Source organism: Pipra filicauda, unplaced genomic scaffold (assembly GCF_003945595.2).
Source record: "Pipra filicauda isolate LSUMZ 115617 unplaced genomic scaffold, ASM394559v2 scaffold170_size1570365_pilon, whole genome shotgun sequence".
In the NCBI taxonomy this organism is placed as follows: Eukaryota; Metazoa; Chordata; class Aves; order Passeriformes; family Pipridae; genus Pipra; species Pipra filicauda.
Genome location: NW_024104218.1, coordinates 383201 through 400043, shown reverse-complemented (window position 1 = coordinate 400043; position 16843 = coordinate 383201). Strand labels below are relative to the sequence as shown.

At 44.4% G+C, this 16843-nt stretch overlaps 2 protein-coding genes across 5 annotated transcripts in view; one reads left to right on the top strand and one right to left on the bottom strand.

Annotated features, from left to right (window-relative positions):
* Positions 1-1071: 1071 nt before the first annotated feature.
* Positions 1072-12688, bottom strand: WDR5 (WD repeat domain 5). Its single transcript, XM_027731663.2, has 14 exons — positions 12597-12688; positions 10751-10941; positions 9840-9948; positions 8464-8537; positions 7492-7581; positions 7001-7090; positions 6217-6300; positions 5246-5301; positions 5044-5090; positions 4809-4884; positions 4436-4469; positions 3632-3706; positions 3285-3372; positions 1072-2248 (listed from the first exon to the last, which is right to left on the bottom strand). Exons 2-14 carry the CDS (start codon positions 10829-10831, stop codon positions 2148-2150), a joined length of 1005 nt encoding a protein of 334 aa, XP_027587464.1. The 5' UTR covers positions 10832-10941; positions 12597-12688; the 3' UTR covers positions 1072-2147.
* The window catches only part of BRD3 (bromodomain containing 3), a 45429-nt gene continuing 41089 nt past the window's right edge, over positions 12504-16843 (top strand). For 2 of the 4 annotated variants that reach the window (XM_027731657.2, XM_027731658.2), the window contains exons 1-2: positions 12504-12587; positions 15061-15210. The gene's annotated coding sequence lies outside the window, so the exon portion shown is untranslated. Of the gene's footprint in view, positions 12588-13175; positions 13260-15060; positions 15211-16843 lie in introns of those variants that run through there. The other 2 variants (XM_039379592.1, XM_039379593.1) reach the window with 2 other exon arrangements.

Genomic DNA, 16843 nt, shown 5'->3' with positions numbered 1-16843 from the left:
GTAGAGCTCATGCCAATAGGCCCCAGCATTAATCCCAGGTGGGATATTAAGGATTTAAACATAACCTTTACAAAGAACAGCTTTCCAGCAGATCCTTTACATCAGGGCTCCACTAGCCCTGCTGTTCAAGAGATTTCCTCTTGATAGCAGGAAAATCATCTCCCTTCTCCATAGCTCTTTGGCTCAGAGGGCAGAGAAAGCCATAGCACAGCTGGGCAAAGCCACTCACACACAGAGACACGAGAAGTACTGTGCCAGAAAATATTTCTGAATCTACATTAAAATGCTCTGCTGGAGTAAAATACCCTCTTCTCCACCCTGTAAAGCAGCACAGCCCCACCTTGCATTGAAAAGTTTCATTGGCCTGCAAGAAGACTGAAAAAAAATCATGGATCAATTATTTTAGCAGTGACGCTCACCAAGTCTAGACACACAGTGTCCCTTCCTGGTGGTAATGAAAAGCTTCAAAAGCCAAGGATATTATTAATAGCCATTTTAGCACCAGCTCAACATGAACTCTATTTTTATATTTTAAAAAGAAAAGCTATACCTCATGTCTCACAGCTCTTTTTCTCTCAGGGCAAAGGCAGGCAGCCTCGGGGCAGCACTACAGAGGTCTGTACTGTAATTGATTTTGTGTTATTACCAAGCATGAGGTCAATACCAAAAGAATTGGTCTTTGCTTCACCAGGAACAAAACATCCTCTTCCAGCAGAACCCTTTGGGTGCAATAAACTTGTGCCTCCGTGCATTTCTTAACCAGCACAAGCTAAATCCTGGATCCCTGCTCAGCCTGCAAGGAGAGGGCAGCCAGACTCCTTTCCCCTTGGCTAAAGCCCTCTGTGAGGGGTTGTACTAATGTCTCTGCTGAGGACACCTTCACTTGAATCCTCTTAATAAACAAATTTTGACCTGTGTTCCTCTTTTTCTCCACAACTGATGTAAAACACCATGTTGCTGTTCCTCCTCCTCCCTCACTGGAGCTGCTACAGAAACACTTCCCTCAAAAGGTGCTTTTAAGGGGAGCTTTATGGACACAGACACTTCACATTAGCACACTTACCACAAACATACACATAAAATCCCACCTTTTTATTATGGCATATGGTATTTTTGTTTTGTTTTGAATGTGTAAATACCACATGGGTATGACAAAAAGGGAAAGAAATACCAACGCTGCGATAGATACAGAGTCATGCCATTAGCAATACAGCTTCATACGATGGATTTCCAAGATACAAAAGTCTGGGGGGGTTTGTTTCTTTTTACATTGAAATAACTTTACAGTGTTCTGTGAGCATTGCTTTAGAACCAGAAGAGGAAAAAAAAAAAAAATTAAAGTATGCTGAGAACAACTACAAGCAGGATTCATTTTAATGGTTAACAGAAGAACTGTAACTTTGCTCTAGAACAGCATCTATTAAACACACGTAACAAGAGGTAAGCAACTATACAGAAGGTAAGAGATTCCACCACAGGAGTCAAGTCAGGGGCAGGAAGAGGGAAATCTGGAACTGCATGGTTTTATTTGGTCACAAAGTTTGAGCTGAGTGTTTAAAATGAAGCACCCTTAAAGATGCAGTACTCCTATTTAAAACAATACAGAAACTTCCCAAGAGACTAGAACCTACATTCTGGAAAACAAAAAAAAAATAAAAAAAAATAAAATAAAAAAAAAATTAGACATTTTAAAAAAATTCCACACATCTCTAGGCTCGTGACTTAACTTACTGGTACAAAGTAGGCTGGCAGGTCTTCCTGAAGCAGCATCAGTGCCCAGAAGCAATGCCACCATAAAGTACAGTATCTTTGGGGTGTCCAAGACAAGGCTGACACTTCTGACCCGACGTCAGAATGATCCATTTGTCTGCCAAAACATTAGGCAACAAAAGGAGACACTGCATCTTTATTTTATTTTTTTTTTCCCCACCACGTTGCCCGGCTCTACCAGAGCTGAGACCTTCTCTTTGGGCCAAGACTAACAGAAACCACTTTGTCAGATATTCTTCAGGTTTCCTGCCAAACTGGATTTATGGGTGGCTTGTTTTTTTTGTTGGTTTTTTTTTTTTTTTAAGTAATTTTTTTTTTTAAAAACACTTTTTTTTTTTTCTTATTTCCTGACAGTCTCTAAAGCAATCCTGGAACGTTTAACAGTCACTCTTCCACAGTTTAATTGTTTTGTCGTTTTCTAGTGCCGCTGACGCGATGATGTTTTCTGTTGGGTGACAGGCTGTCGAGATGACAACATCTAAGCAAGAAAGAAAAAGATATAAAACCACAATTATTTGCAGCAACGGAGTCTGGTTCGTGGCAGGCACTTCTGAAAATTAACATGTGTTGCTACTGTGTTTTTAAAACAGCAAAGCCAAGTTATTATTAAAGCAGCAAAGCCAGGTTATTATTTCCTTGTAGCACAATCCAACGCATTATTTGTAAATATTTTACAACTGTTGCTCCTCTGTGAGAGAAAATACAAGTAAGAAAGAATTAAGAGCAGTAGTTGGAAAGTGTCTGACAGGTTTCAAAATGTAAGAACTCTTTAGATTCTAGTTCCTGCTTATATCTTATGTCTCACCCAGCTCATCAAAACCCAGGTCAGTCTTTTCTTGTCATGTAAAGTATTTCCAACGTGCCAGTCAATGCTCAGGCAGCACTTCAGAGCCTTGCACTGGCCTGAAAATGAAAACCTGCTGCCACTGCCCCCACTCACAGTCTAAATCAATGGAATACAGCCCAAATACAATGGAATACAGCCCAAAGCAAAGGACTGAGCACGCTGAGATGCCACAGCACAGCCTCTTTTAGTTGGTACAGTTAAAACTCTGCTCTTTCTTAAGACTCAGACTTAAGTCTCCATCAGGTGACATCTCACCTCTGCCTTCAAGACCAGGCAGAATCTGTCTGTCTGAAAAATACAGACATTTACAGTCCACATCAGCCCTTATCCTTGACAGCTGCAGCTCTGGAAGGTGTTAACAGGCAATTCAAAGCCACTAACACTATGAGTCACTTAAATATCTTGACCAGGTCTGTCCTCAAGGAAATCTCTTTTGCAAGCTGATGTCAAAGTTCTCACAGTGAAAGAATAAAACATTTTCAATGCCCATAAAACCCCTTCATAAAAAGGAGCAAACTCCCAGGGTTCAATTAAGCTTCAGCCAGTCAAAAATTTATGGGTCTGACAGTCAAAACTAAACATCAGAGAGAAAATGCTCAAGCTAAGCCCTCATTACAGGCTGACATGAGGGACATCCCATCAATAAACACAAAATCCCCTTCCACACCTGTGTGTCCTTGTAATTTCTGTACAATCTCTTTTGTCTGAAGGTTCCAAATATAAACCAGGTTGTCTTCTGACCCAGACACGATCCACTGGAGGGGCAGAGAGAAAACACAGTTATTTTAATCTTTCTGATCTGTAACAATAAACATTTCGTTGTCATCATATGAAAGGGAAAAAGAGGAAAAGTCAGGGAGCCTGCAATGGGAGAGAGGGCCCACCTAGAGACACAGATACCTGTGAACCAGCACCCCCCAAAGGAGGTTTCCAGCCCCAAACTTGTTTCATCTACAGAGAAGAGCAGTAAAAATGGCACACTGGTAAAAAATAAAGAAGCAAATAACCACCAACCTTTCCACCAGTAACAGAGAAATTGGCAAATATGCAGTACTTCTCATTTTTGTGTCCTGTGTATGTCTTCAGGCACTGGAAGTGAAGAGTCACAAGTCATTAATGCAGCTGGGAGGGAGTTTTCTCAGTCAAGGACAAACTCTTGGCAGAAAAGACTAAACATATCTGCCTTGTTTCCCACCCTGCCACTTATCTAGAGGATGCAGAGGGCATCTCTGCCCTAGAACACAAAAAAAATAAAGCTCTAAATTTGTCCCATTACCACAGTGAAAGAGATCAAAGGCAATGTATTGTTCATAAAGAGAAAAATGCAGAACTATTGCTGTACTTAATGTCCCAGGCCTATGTGGGGGCCAAATATTTTAATTTCTTTTCTCTTCAAAGGCATCTTTAGCCAGAGAATCATGGAACAGTTTGAGTTTGAAGGGACCTTTAAAGGTCTGCCATGGGCAGGGACACCTTCCACTGGCCCAGGTTGCTCCAAGCCCTGTCCAACCTGGTCTTGGACAGTTCCAGGGATGGGGCAGCCACAGCTTCTCTGGGCAACCTGTGCCAGGGCCTCCCCACCCTCACAGTAAAATATTTCTTCCTTAAATCTAGTCTAAATCCACCCTCTTCCAGTTTAAAACCATCACCCCTAGTCCTATTGCAACAGGCCCTGCTAAAATCGTGTCCTCTCTAATAAAGAAGTACTAACACTTTTTTCTATAGTACTCATAAAATGTTAAACAAGTTCAAAAAGCACAAATGAAATCCAGGTTTTCCTATAAGCTTAGCCAAGTCTACATAGTGAGACAGAATTACCTTTCCTTTGCTGTAGTCCCAAAGTTTAAGAGTGCTAAAAAAAAAAAATAAGAGAAAACCAAAAGATTTTAGTTCTTATGGATTTTTTTTAATCTGACAGTTTCTTCTTATCAGCAGAAAAAAATTTCTCCACACCAGATTTTCTTAAAGTCTACATGGATCATATTAGCCTGGTTTCAGAATGCAGGGTTAGTTAACCCCAAAGTATCAATTTTACTGCCATACCATTCATATTCTCCTCCATGAAATCCAGTATATATAAAGTCATGTAGTAGCATTACTATGCCAGCCAAAGAGCAGCAAAATAAAGTATTATCTGATACCCAACACTCAAAGCCTGTGTGCTTTTCTCTTTTTTTTTTTTAATACTTACTTGTCCAAAGTTGCAGCTAGTATGTATTTGCCATTTGGTGAGAATTTCACAAAAGACACAGGAGGGTTGTCATCATCTACAGAAAAATTAAAAGCATTATTAGTGCACAGCTGTATTGTCTCACTGGCAGAGAACTTCTTTTGACGTTAATTTGTTGTTAAGAGTTTCACTGAAACAGAATATCTGTGGCACAACAGCAAAAAACAGAGCACAGACAGGAAATATTTCTACTTACCAATCAGTGTTTTCAAGCACTGGCCTGATGCTGTATCCCAGATTCGACTATTAAAAACACACAACAGCCATTACTATTTGTTTTGAAATCTTTGTTCCAATTTCAACATTACAAATACAAAGGCTTTTTTTTTTTAAAAAAAGTCTTTTTTTTGAAATGCAAAAGGTTTGAAGAGTGATGCAGACAAGAAATAATCACTTACCACAGTCCATCGTAGCTACTTGACACTATCAGGGATCCATCACGATTGAAATGCACCTGTAATGTTATTAATAATGTTATTAATAACTAAATATTAATTATTAAAATCGGTAACTTTACTGGTGTCCATAAACATTTGATCTTTAAGTTCCACTGAAGCCCTTATCCTCCATCACTGACATGGAATACATGTTTCTTCAGAAGCTAAGAACACATGAGCACACAGATACTCTGTTCAGACAGCATCAGCAGGTTCCAGCCTGGGGATTGTACCTTATCATTTTAAGGGCATGGAATTTAACCTCTTATGTAGCCACTTCTATGTTTTAAGGTCAATTTATTGCCTTTATACGCCTCAAAATGCAGCTATTTTAAAGAATTACCACTACTAAGGTATATTTTTGAGTGTGAAATATCTTCTATGCAAGGCAGAATGATCATGTTACTGTAGCCACGATTCAACACATCTGAGGCTCAATTTTTTTCCAGTTTTCTCCACTTCAAAAGCATTTAAGAAATGAACACCTCTTTTTTTCTTTCATTTGAATGGATATTGTTGTATTCTGAGTTTATTTCACCTGTTAAATGAATGAGGTTTCAAACAAGAGTGTAGGGAACAACCCCGCTCAGGACTTTGGTAATAGGTTGAAACACGAAGGCAAGAGACATCCAGGTTGTTCTCTTGAGCATCAAGAGACCACAAATCTGTGTGCCAGCATGACTGCCAGCCTCAGGTATGACTGGCACACCTCTGGTCTATTCACATTAACACCCAGGACCAAAATCCATACAGATCTCAGAGAAAACACTGTTCATTCCATCCCCACTGAGCAACGACCACAGCCCAGCCTCTACGCTGTGTAAGGGTTTGGTAACAGTCAGAACACAACCCCCTCCTCTAGAGAGGCAGGACAGGAGCTCTGCTGAACAAAACAAGCATGTTAGTGTGTTCATTTATTGTGAGGCACTTACAGCTGAAACTGGGTCAGAATGAGCAGGCAACGTCTTGAGGCACTTCCCTGTTTTCACATCCCATATCCTCACGCTTTCGTCAAACTGGAGGTGGAAGAAAGGCACAAGGTGGTTTTAGTGAAGCACCTACTCAAGGCATGCAAGATGTTACAGCTTGGCTATGGCACGTGCCTCCCTCCAGCTGGATCAGAAAGCCCAGGACACAGGCACTGCACAGAGCAGGAATGACAGACTGGGAACAGCTCCCTGAACTCCTCTCCGTGTAGGAAACCTGCACATTCAGGATGGTTGAGGGCTTGAGTATGTCCCCAGGCAAAGGCAGCAGTTCATCTAACTACAAGATGTGCATGTGGGGGAAGACAGAATTTAAATGGATTGGATGACTCATATTCTTTCATTTTATATTATTTTCAAACCATGTACTAAGGTCTGACCTGCTCTGCAGAGGGTCCAGGTGATTAGAAGTCAGACTTGAGTTAAATTAGGGTCTAGGTGATTAGAAACTATAAGTACAGTTGTATTATAAATTCTGTATTCACTATTTATAAATTATAGTACATTGATTCAGCTTGTAGAAATCCTGTGCCATTCTAATCATAAATGTGTGCTGTATTAATCATAATAACATGTTAAGAAAAATAAAGGTGTAATTGTAACTATCATTTAGTGCTGCCATCATTCTGCCAAGGATGCCTAAAGAACCTGTCTGTCCCTTTAGTGACAGGTGACAGAGTGTGCAGTACTTGCTTTCCACAAAGGGAAAAAAGATAAATAAATCACTCACTGAGCCAGAAACGATGAGGTTTGACTGAGGGTTGAAGTTGCAGCAGAAAACGTAGTTACTGTGCCCTTTCAATGTCTTTAAGCACTTACCCTGAAATAAAATTTCAGTTAAATGTACAGCACCCTCCAACACCACAAATGCATTCAGGTAAGCCACATTAAGGTTAATCACTGTGCAAGACATAAAGAAACCACCTCTATACCCAGATTTAGATGGGCAGAGGACCAGCTACAACTAAACAGGAAAGAAAAATTTCAACGTATTTTTAATTATTGCAGATAATGTGCAATAATTAAATTGGGTCTCCTTTGGACTACTAAGGAGACCAAGCAGTTTAACAGACCTAACCATCCCCCTCTTTCCAAGAGCAGAGGAGCCAGAGCTTAAAACTCTACCTCTCATCAAAGCACATCAGGCTGTCTCTCAGAAAAACATGAGTAAAGAAGCCAGTGTTGGAGAAAATGAAGGTAAATAACAATTCCTGCTCTTACCGAGCTTACATCCCATATTTTGAGAGTTTTATCATCGGAGGCAGAGACAAGAAGGTTGGAATCTGATGACCAAGCAACATCAGAGATTCCCTAAAACAAAGGAAAACAATTCTCTTCTCAGCTCTGTTTGTTCAGCGATACAGAAAAATGGAAAACACAGACTGCATATTACACTCACAGCTGAAGCCTGAATGAAAACTCAGCCCTGAGAGTCAGGAATTCAGTGATTACACTGGGTTAAGAGCTCCTTTAACATATGTTCATTTTAAGCTGAGCCATATACTCTGAAAACACCAATGACTTGTTCACACGGTTCTTGCTGTGGCCACAAACCCCTTTGTTGGAATTCATAAACAGAATGCTATGAAAATTAATCTGAGTAAGTGGCTTTTCTTCATGACAAATGGCTGCTCTTTATGGTCTGAGTCCCCAAAGGCTGGGGAAGAAGATTCTAGTGGTTTTTCTATTGGTAAATCTTCATTTCTGCTCATAAAACTTCAGTGCTTGAGAAACTTTAAGAAACAACACCAAAGGGTTTGGGAGTTTGTGTTTTCTTTAGAACTTTGCAGAATGAGTAAGTGTTGTGTTTGTGTAGGCAAACCCACAAGAAAAATTCAGTCTCCTTAAAAGGCAAGTCATTTTGTTCCACACACAAAGGAAAGATGGAACAGGACACAGTGTTACGTGGATTTTCACCCAGGAATGCCCTGCCCCATGTCTGAGGTGGGTTCTCCTTAAATTCAGGGACAAAAGGAGCTGCCTGGGCAGGGAGCATCAGCCTGCACTTCACCCATATTCTCAACATTACTCCAGCAATTCCAGGACTGTATAAACAAAGAACTACAAAGCAAGACTGAAGAACAAGCCTTTTACACAAGTCAAACTAACACAGAATAGAAACTTCTGGAGGAGGAGGGGGAGAAAGCAAAATTCTTTAGAAGTAAATTCATATAGCAATCCCTTTACACTTACCAGTTTATGACCAGATATTGTTTTCTCAAACTTGCCATCATACGCTCCCCAAATTTTAATGAGTTTGTCAGCAGCTGGAAAACAATGTGGCAGTTCAGAGATTAACAGCACGGGCAGAGCTGCCCCTTCTAGGTGGGAGGAAATACAGTAACTCCATCTCTGCAGACACTGGGCAGTTCTCCCTCCCTGAGCAGACCTCCATGAATAAGGTGATATGGAATTGGTAAAGAACAGCTTCCTACAGGCCAGGCTGCAGCAGCTGAGGTTACATAAGCTGCCTGGAATGCAGAGAGTCTCCAGCAGCTTTAGTTTCTCTCATGACAACTTGGGTTTCTACTTTTGTTTTAGATTGCCACTAGTAAAACAGTGCTGGTCCATGGGAATGCTGAAAGGCTTTTGCCCCAAAAAGAACTAAAATCACACCACAAGCTGGAATGAATTAATGCCTGCAGAAACCCAAACATATTATCCATGCTAACTTGCAAAACGTACTCCGGAGAAAAAAGTTGATATTTGCCAGATGTAGAGGATGGAAAACCTGGGCAGGAGAGAGAGGGGGACTCTTATGAGGACACTTGAACATAAGAATGATTTATATGTGGCACACTGCACTGGTCTTATCGAGGCTGTCTGCAGTTAAGTCAAAGCCCCAAGTCATTCCCACGTCTGGAAGATGTTCCAGTGGCCCTTTTCAACTGCCCTTTTCCTTATACATGGATCCTCTCTGGATCACTGAGGGTCATCTAAACACATTTTCAAGGGAAAGCTGTCAAATGTTGAACACCAAAAAAAAAATATTATGAAATACCAAAGTTAACAGGAAGAGGACTCGTTCTATCACTTAGGAGAGCAAGAAGTGAAATACTATTTATAACAACCTTCTGCATTTCACTGGGGTAACCAAAGGCTGTGACTACCAAACACCACAGGACAGAAGCACATGGCCAGTCCTCTGTATCACACTTACAGCTCAGAAGCACCTTCTTTATTTCCCAGAGCTCAGCTTTGCCTGGAGATACTGTACACAAAGTTTAAATTAAAAGCTTAAGCCATGTCTTTAGCAATACAGAAAAGCTCAAGGGTTTCCTTTGCACAGGGAAAGAACCCTGCCTGGTTTTGCCCATTTGCTCAATAAAGCAAGCTGAATGGGATTCTCCAACCTGGCAATGCAGAGAAGACCCAGTGTTCAAAGTAACAGAACTTAAACAGCTCAAATCAGATTATTTCAAAGACTAACAGCTTTGGTATCACTCCTTTGAGAAAAACCATGACATTATATCCCTTCTCTACCTGATGGAGGCAACACTAAAGACAGGTCCTTCTCCAAGGCTTATGTTTGCATGTTTGAGATGAGTTAAAAAGCAAGCAATACTTACAGGAGCTGGCAAGCCACTCTCCATTAGGACTAAACTTGACTGATGACACTGCCTTTGTATGTCCTGCTAATGTGAACTTCAGAGCATAGTTTGGTTTTACTGGAGCAGGCTGTAAGAAAAATGCATGTGAATGAGTTAAATTCCAAATTTAGCATCTCAGTGACCAGCTCTGGTCAGCACACAGGAATGGATCATGGGGATATTCACCACAACAGAGATTCCAGCATTTACATTCCTCTTCCCTTCTAATTCCAAGTTCCCTTTCTGTCCAGGGCCTTAATGATTCAAGCACAACACCAACCCATCCTTGATATGAATTCCATCCAAGCCAATAACAAACAGCTGAGAATAATCCAACAGTCCAACCACAAAGTGCTTGGCAGTTCAAAATAACACTCTTGGTTATTGATCCTTGCAGCGCTTTTAAGTGTTTGCAGCTTTCACCTCTATCATGAATTAAATCACAGGCCAACTTCTCCATGCCCCTGAAATCCCACTTTTACCCTTTCCACCCTTTGCACAGGCTTCATGGTAAGAGAATATCATCTCCTTTGAGCATCTGCAGGCTTCAAAGAACCTGAATAACTGTTTCCCCACGCTGCAACTATGATCACACATTCACTGATTCTCCAGTCACCTCCAGGCATTCCAAGGATACAAACAACCTGTCTTTGTCACGCTCAGAGTGACAAGAGGCAAGAACTTCCCTAGGACGAAAAGACCCCAAGCACTACAGGAGAGCCTACACTCCATCCACTTTTCCCATAAAATCCTCAGCACAATAGCAGGAGCAGAGACAGGGAGATCTTAATCTACATGAGAATTCAAATCCTCAATTGTGGCCTGGCTGTTCATTATGCAGGTAGTTCCATGTGTATTTACAGGGATATTGTTTGGAGCCCCACACACACCTTGCTCTGATTGGTGGAGGAGGAAGGAGTAGATTGTGTTTTGGTGGATTCTGCATCTGGCTTCTTTTCTTCTGTTGCCATGGTTCTGGAGCTGGCAAATGAGACTTATGGGTGCTTGAAGGGGAAAATGAATGTGCTGCTTCAAAAGGCAGCTCTTGCCACGGAGAGGAGAACCGCACTGAAAGGAAAACCTGGAAGGAAAACAAAATATTCTCATTAGCTGTCAAAAAGATGCTCAGCAGCCAGAAGAGTGAGAATGGTCTAAGTGCAGGTTGCCAGAAACAAGTATGAAAACCCTGTTTATTATCTGTTGAGCAACACAGCAGTATTTTAGGCCTTCAGACCTACTCATGTACAAGGCCAAGAACAACCCAAGCCATGTCCTTTGATCGTTCCTTGGAAAGCTTTTTCCCACTCTGCCCCACTCCAAATAGAAATAACGCACAATAGCTTTGAGGTGTGGCAGGGTTTCTGTATCACATAACCCAAAACACTTTTAACAAGCACTTAGTACACAGTAAATACAAAAGTCTGCATGAAAGATGGAAGGAACAGTCCAAGGCCTTTTTATTTTATTAAGGTAGAGGACACAAGACCACAACGAAGACAAAAATTAGCCATCACTTCCAAAGCTTAAGATCCTGCTAGATTCCTTTCACCTCAAAATGCAAATATTTTGGTCTCATGTTTCCCTCCTCAACAGTTTGACCATCAAGCTATGCCCTTCTACACCCAAGACTTCCCCCTGACTGGAAGCAGCCTTGGATCAGTCCCTCCACACTCGCTTTCTGTAACAAAACCTGACGGAGTGCAGTGCCAGGATTTGGTAATCAGGGCTGATGCTGCAGAGGGAACAAATCTCCACTGCAGCTCAGCTACATTTCAGCTCAGGATCAGAATCACCCCCAGCTCGCACTGTCAGGATTTGCCTTCCAAGTGCGCTCACAATATCCCAGCACTGCTGCCTCTCCTTTTGCTGGTGGCAGCACATTTGGGAGCAAGAGCATTTGCTCTCAGGATCCACTGGCATTCCAAGCATCTCCTTCCCGGGAGGGCGCAGACCAGGGCGTTACCAGTTGCCTGCGGGCAGTACCCAGCCTTGTGCACGGCAGGGGAGACCAGAGAACCCCAGGATGGGCGAGGTTGGGTCATCTGCTCCCACCTCCCTGCCTAAGCAGGGCCATCCCAGAGCACATGGCACAGGATTGCGTCCAGAGTATCTCCACTGAGGGAGACCCCACACCCTCCCCGGGCAAATCTGGGGGGGCCACGACGAGAGATTAAAGTTTCCTAACGCGGATCTGCTCCTTTTCACATGGAGCTAATCTGGGCGCTCGGGAGAGCGTGGAAACCGACTGCCTGGCCCTGCGGGAGGAGGGCTCCATTCCCGGGGGGGGTCTCCATGCCCGAGGGTCTCTCCATTCCCGTGGGAAGCAGCTCCATTCCCGGGGGAAGGGGGGGGTTCTCCCAGCACATCCCAGCGCATCCCCCGCCACCAGGCACGCGGTACCGATAACACCCCTCAGCCCCTCCTCTCCTCCCAGGCCCCCGAACGCCCCTTCCCTGCCCGCCCTCGCTCTGGAAAGGGGGTGTGGGGATCCCAAATTCTGGAAGGCGGGGGGGGGTCTGGAGGGCGGGGGTATTGGGGGGGGGCCGGGCGGGCTCCGCGCGCGCCGCCTGCGGGAAGGGGAAGGGGAGCGGAGGGAAAGGGAAGGGAGGGGAGGCGGCGGCGCCGCGCGCGGGCAACGGCCGTGAGGGGAGAAACCCCCCCCGGGGCGGTGCGGGAAGATGGAGAGGCGGGAGAGAGGAGCCCGGAGAGGAGCCCGCGGGCTGCTCGGTGACTTACCGGGGGGATGGGGAAGGGGAGGAGGACGAGGAGGAGGAGGAGGAGGGGGGCGGCCGCCGCCTCCTCCGCGGCGAGGGAGGAGCGCGGCCGCGGGAGGGGAGAGGGGGGGACGCGGCGGCGGCGGCGGGTCCGGGTCCGCCACAGGCGGGGAAGGCGGGCAGGGCGCCTGCGCGGGGCGGCGCGGAGGCCGCACAATGCCGCTCTCTCCCGGGAGCGCTACGGCGCGGCCCGAGAGCCAAAAAGAGCGCACGGGCGGGGCCCCGGCCCGCCCCTTCCCTCCCTCCCTCCTTCCTTTCTTTTCCCTCCCCTCCTTTCCTTTCCCTCCCTTCCCTCCCTTTTCTCCTCGGTTTTCCCTCCCTTCGCTCCCTTCGCTCCCGGCGCCCGCTGCTGCCTGTGCCGCGTGTCCCCCGTGGGTGCGGGTCACGTCCAGCCCGTGCGGGAAAACCAGGCACAGGCGGACACGCAGACAGACAGACAGGGAATGGGCGGCCACGGCTCTGCGGTCGTTGGAGCTCCGTTGAGCCCGGCTGGGAGAGGGTTGGGTGTCGTTGGGGTGCATGAGTGCAGGTTGGATGCACACAGCAGCAACCTCCGGTGAAAGCTGCTGTGGTATGAGCAAGCAAGTTCACACGGCAGCAATGTCTCCATAATGCCTGTAATAAGGTCTATAATGTCTGTATAATGCTTATAATAATGTCTATATGATGTCTATAATAACCTCTGTAAGGTAGGAATCAGCCTCTTCTCCCAGGGAACACGAGAGTACACGGCCTCAATCTGTGCCAGGGGAGGTTGAGGCTGGACACCAGGAGGAATTTCCTCATGGAAGGGGTTGTTAAACACTGGAATGTGAGGAACTGCCGTTAAACATTGGAACTGCCCAGGGAGGTGGTGGAATCACCACCCCTGGAGGTGTCCAAGGAACAGCTGGATGTGGCACTCAGTGCTCTGGTCTGGTCGACAAAGTGATGGTCAGAGGTTGGAGCTGATGATCTTGGAGATATTTTCCAACCTAAATGATTCTGTAATGCACGAGCCTGATGTGTGAGCCATTTAACACTGTAACCTTTGCCTGGGTGAGAAGATATCTAAGGCAAGAGTATGTAAGATGTTTTCTCAGTGTATCAGCACACGAAAGTCCTGACTCAGAAAAGTGTTTAATTCATTAAGCCCAAACAGCCAACTTACAACTAAAGATGTGTTTAAGCACTTTTCTGGAGAGCAGTAGGTTTTTCTGAACCCACACAGCACACGTTGCAGTCTGCTTTCATTTAAGAGGGAAGAAAAAGAGACGCGTGTCATCTACTGGCCCTTTAACACAGGAAGATATTTAGGTTCTAAAAATTCTAGTGGCAGTTGAGAAAGGAAAAGAAAAGCTGAAAAAATCCTGTGGTAGAGTGAAGCCAAGGCCCTTCTCCTTCAGGCTGGAATCCCACAGCAGAAGTCTGGAAAATTAGCCCTGCCTTCTAAATTCAGGGAGGTAAAACAGTTAGAAGATACTGCAAAGTCATCAGAAGAATATTAAGAAATAAATCCAGTTCAGTTTCTGTTCAGATTCTTCCACATGGTTTTAACTTAAAGTTTTCAGTTTTTTTAAAAAATATGAAGTAAAATGAGAGAACACAAATCAAATCAGCAGTATAATGCTATTTATAGAACTTTCTTGTGACAGAGTGTTTTTGTTTCTTTCATATTGGAGATAAAAGTTTGTATTTCGCCTCTCAGTGTCTGCTTTGGAAATTTTTGCCTGATATATTTATGTATATGGATAATAAAGATATATGCATGTATAAAACCCCTCACCTATGATGAATAATATCTCTCTGGAACCTGAAAAATTACAAATTAATTGTAGTCCTAAACAACCCTTTAGCTTCTAAGTGTAATAGAGATATTTTTAAACAAGTTTCAAGTGTGATAAACTCCCATTTGGCCAAGTACCTGATCCCATGCCAGGCTGGGTTTTTTTGACAGCATGGAGCTTGCAGAGAAAGACAACTCGGAGAGCAGGGACATTGCTTTGGGACTGCAGAAAGTGAGGACCCAGGGCTTTGCATGGACAGAAATTTGGATGAAATTTAACTTGATGGTTATGAGTCATCTGTGAGGGTCTTTCTTGCTCCTCCAGCCAGGCTGCCACAGCTGGGATCAGCAGGATGTGACATCTGTCCAAATTCCCTCTCTGGAAAAGAGTGGGGCTTGGCAGGCTTCTCCCTCACAAAACCTTCCATTCCACTTGGTTCAAAATAGCCTGAACTGGGTGACCTGCCAAGTGCACTGGAAAAGACACCTGTCTGAGGTTTTTTGGGGGAGAGCAGCTTCCCATAATGATGAAAGGGAAAGAACAGTCCACGAGTGGCTCAGATTGGAAGGAAGTACCAGCTTTTGGGATGGCTTTAGGGTGTCAGGAACAGAGCTGGGGTCGTGGCTCCTGCTATGACTAACGTATATGATTTTGTCACAGGTTCTGCCAAGACCAGAACTAACCCAGTCCTGCAGATTTGATTCAAAGGACATTATTGTTTGTGGAAAAGCTCCCAGTAAATTCAGTACATGCTGGACCTGCTCTTTAGACCTGCCTGCTGCAAACCAGCTCGTGCTTACGTTTGTAGTGGTGAGTAATAAGGCACTAAGCTCACAAAGCTGTATGAGTCCATGTTTATGTTTTGGCACAATTGGTAATCTCAGCTCAGAGTTTTGTTTGCTTGGGCCTCTCAGCAGACAGAGGAGGCGCAGAACAGACTTGCTGTGTGTTACACTCTGCTCAAGAAACAGGGAGGAAGAAGTCACGAGGGACCTGCTGCATCTTTTAGGCTTCTAAAGAGCAGCTGATCCCTGACACAGAGCTATTTCTGGGTGGTTCCTAACATGCTGCTACGTGTTTTTTTTTTTTCTAAATCCCAGATACATCACATTCATATGTTTCTTCTGGGATTTAAAAACAAACACTGAACCTTTTCCAGGATGATATTTCTACCTCCTCCACTACACTACGAGCTCTGCTTGCATCACTGCCAACATTTGTTCATTTAAAACTAGGAAATCTTACCCCAGTGGAGAGCAGGTGGGATTGGATTCATTCTGGCCTGGGAGGGATGTGTAGCACACTTAGTCTGGGCATGAGGGGCCTATGGAAGTTGAAGAAATGCTTTCAATGTAATATCATTGAACACTGCATGTATCAAACTCCCCATTAGTAAAGACCTGTTAAGAAACAGCCTATGATTTTGAAGAGCAGGTAGGACTTCCCAGAGGACTGGAGTTCCTGCAGTGTGCTGCACTATATCATTCAGTGCAAATTCCCCCCCGGTGGAAGTCACAGCCAAGTTAATGCATAAAGGCTGCTGATTTGAGAGCCCCAGACTGAGTCACACACGGTCTCACTGCCAGACGTGATGACAGCCTGCCTCTCCCAGCCACTTCAACTGGAGCAGCAGGTTCTCAGCACTTGTGGGAATCAGGAGCTCCGTTCTTGGCTGGTGCAAATGGCTGCAACCACAACGAACGGACAGTTCTGTACCATGGACTCACACCCCTGAAACAGCTCTAGTGAAATCTGAGTATATTTGTTATTCATTGTAATCTACAAATCAAGATGTTTGAAAGAGTCACCATTTGTTTAGAGCATCTCTGCAGTGTTCTCTCCAGTCTTTGTAGGAAGGCAGGAGGAAAAGTAAGGAAACACACAGGAATCCTTTAGGGCTTTGGCCAGCTGAAATCTGGCATGTTCTAGTGTCTGTTGGTTTAAACTGCCAACTCAGTAGCACCCACTATTCACAGGCTTGCTTACCTGTGCAAACCACTGTGTTACCAGCAGGTGCTGGGTTCATTCATCCCACTGAATGTCTAACAAAACCATTTAGATACAGGTAATTTCCAAAGAAACATATTTACTGTGGCCAAAGATACGTAGCCCTGTTGGCTGGGCATTTTCTCTTCCATTCCCAAACTCTGTGGTCATGTCCCTTTCTTCTCTCCCACAATAGTTTAGGCCTTTGCTCTGCTTCTTTCCATACATATACACCTTAGCCCACAGTAGCCCAGTCTCCAGCTCCTCCAAGTAAAGCTACATCCTGATAAGACTCACCAAGGTCAGACAGAATATTCTGTGGGCTCTTCATGCCCTTCCTGTCCTTTGCAGTGGAAGCCATTCACCTCTGTTTCTCTGGTTTGAGAACTTCCAGTCTGGAAGAACATTATTTAAATCCACTCTGGACCCTTCATTAGATATTGGCTGTCTCCAGGCC

What these genes read in the sequence shown, in the direction of transcription:
- WDR5 (XM_027731663.2), bottom strand. Translation starts at nt 10,831, where the DNA reads ATGGCAACAGAAGAAAAGAAGCCAGATGCAGAATCCACCAAAACACAA. An exon ending in CCTCCACCAATCAGAGCAAG is followed by an intron (nt 9,949 to 10,750) that starts GTGTGTGTGGGG and finishes TTTTTCTTACAG; the next exon opens with CCTGCTCCAGTAAAACCAAA. An exon ending in CTAGCTGCAACTTTGGACAA is followed by an intron (nt 4,470 to 4,808) that starts GTAAGTATTAAA and finishes TTTTTTTTTTAG; the next exon opens with CACTCTTAAACTTTGGGACT.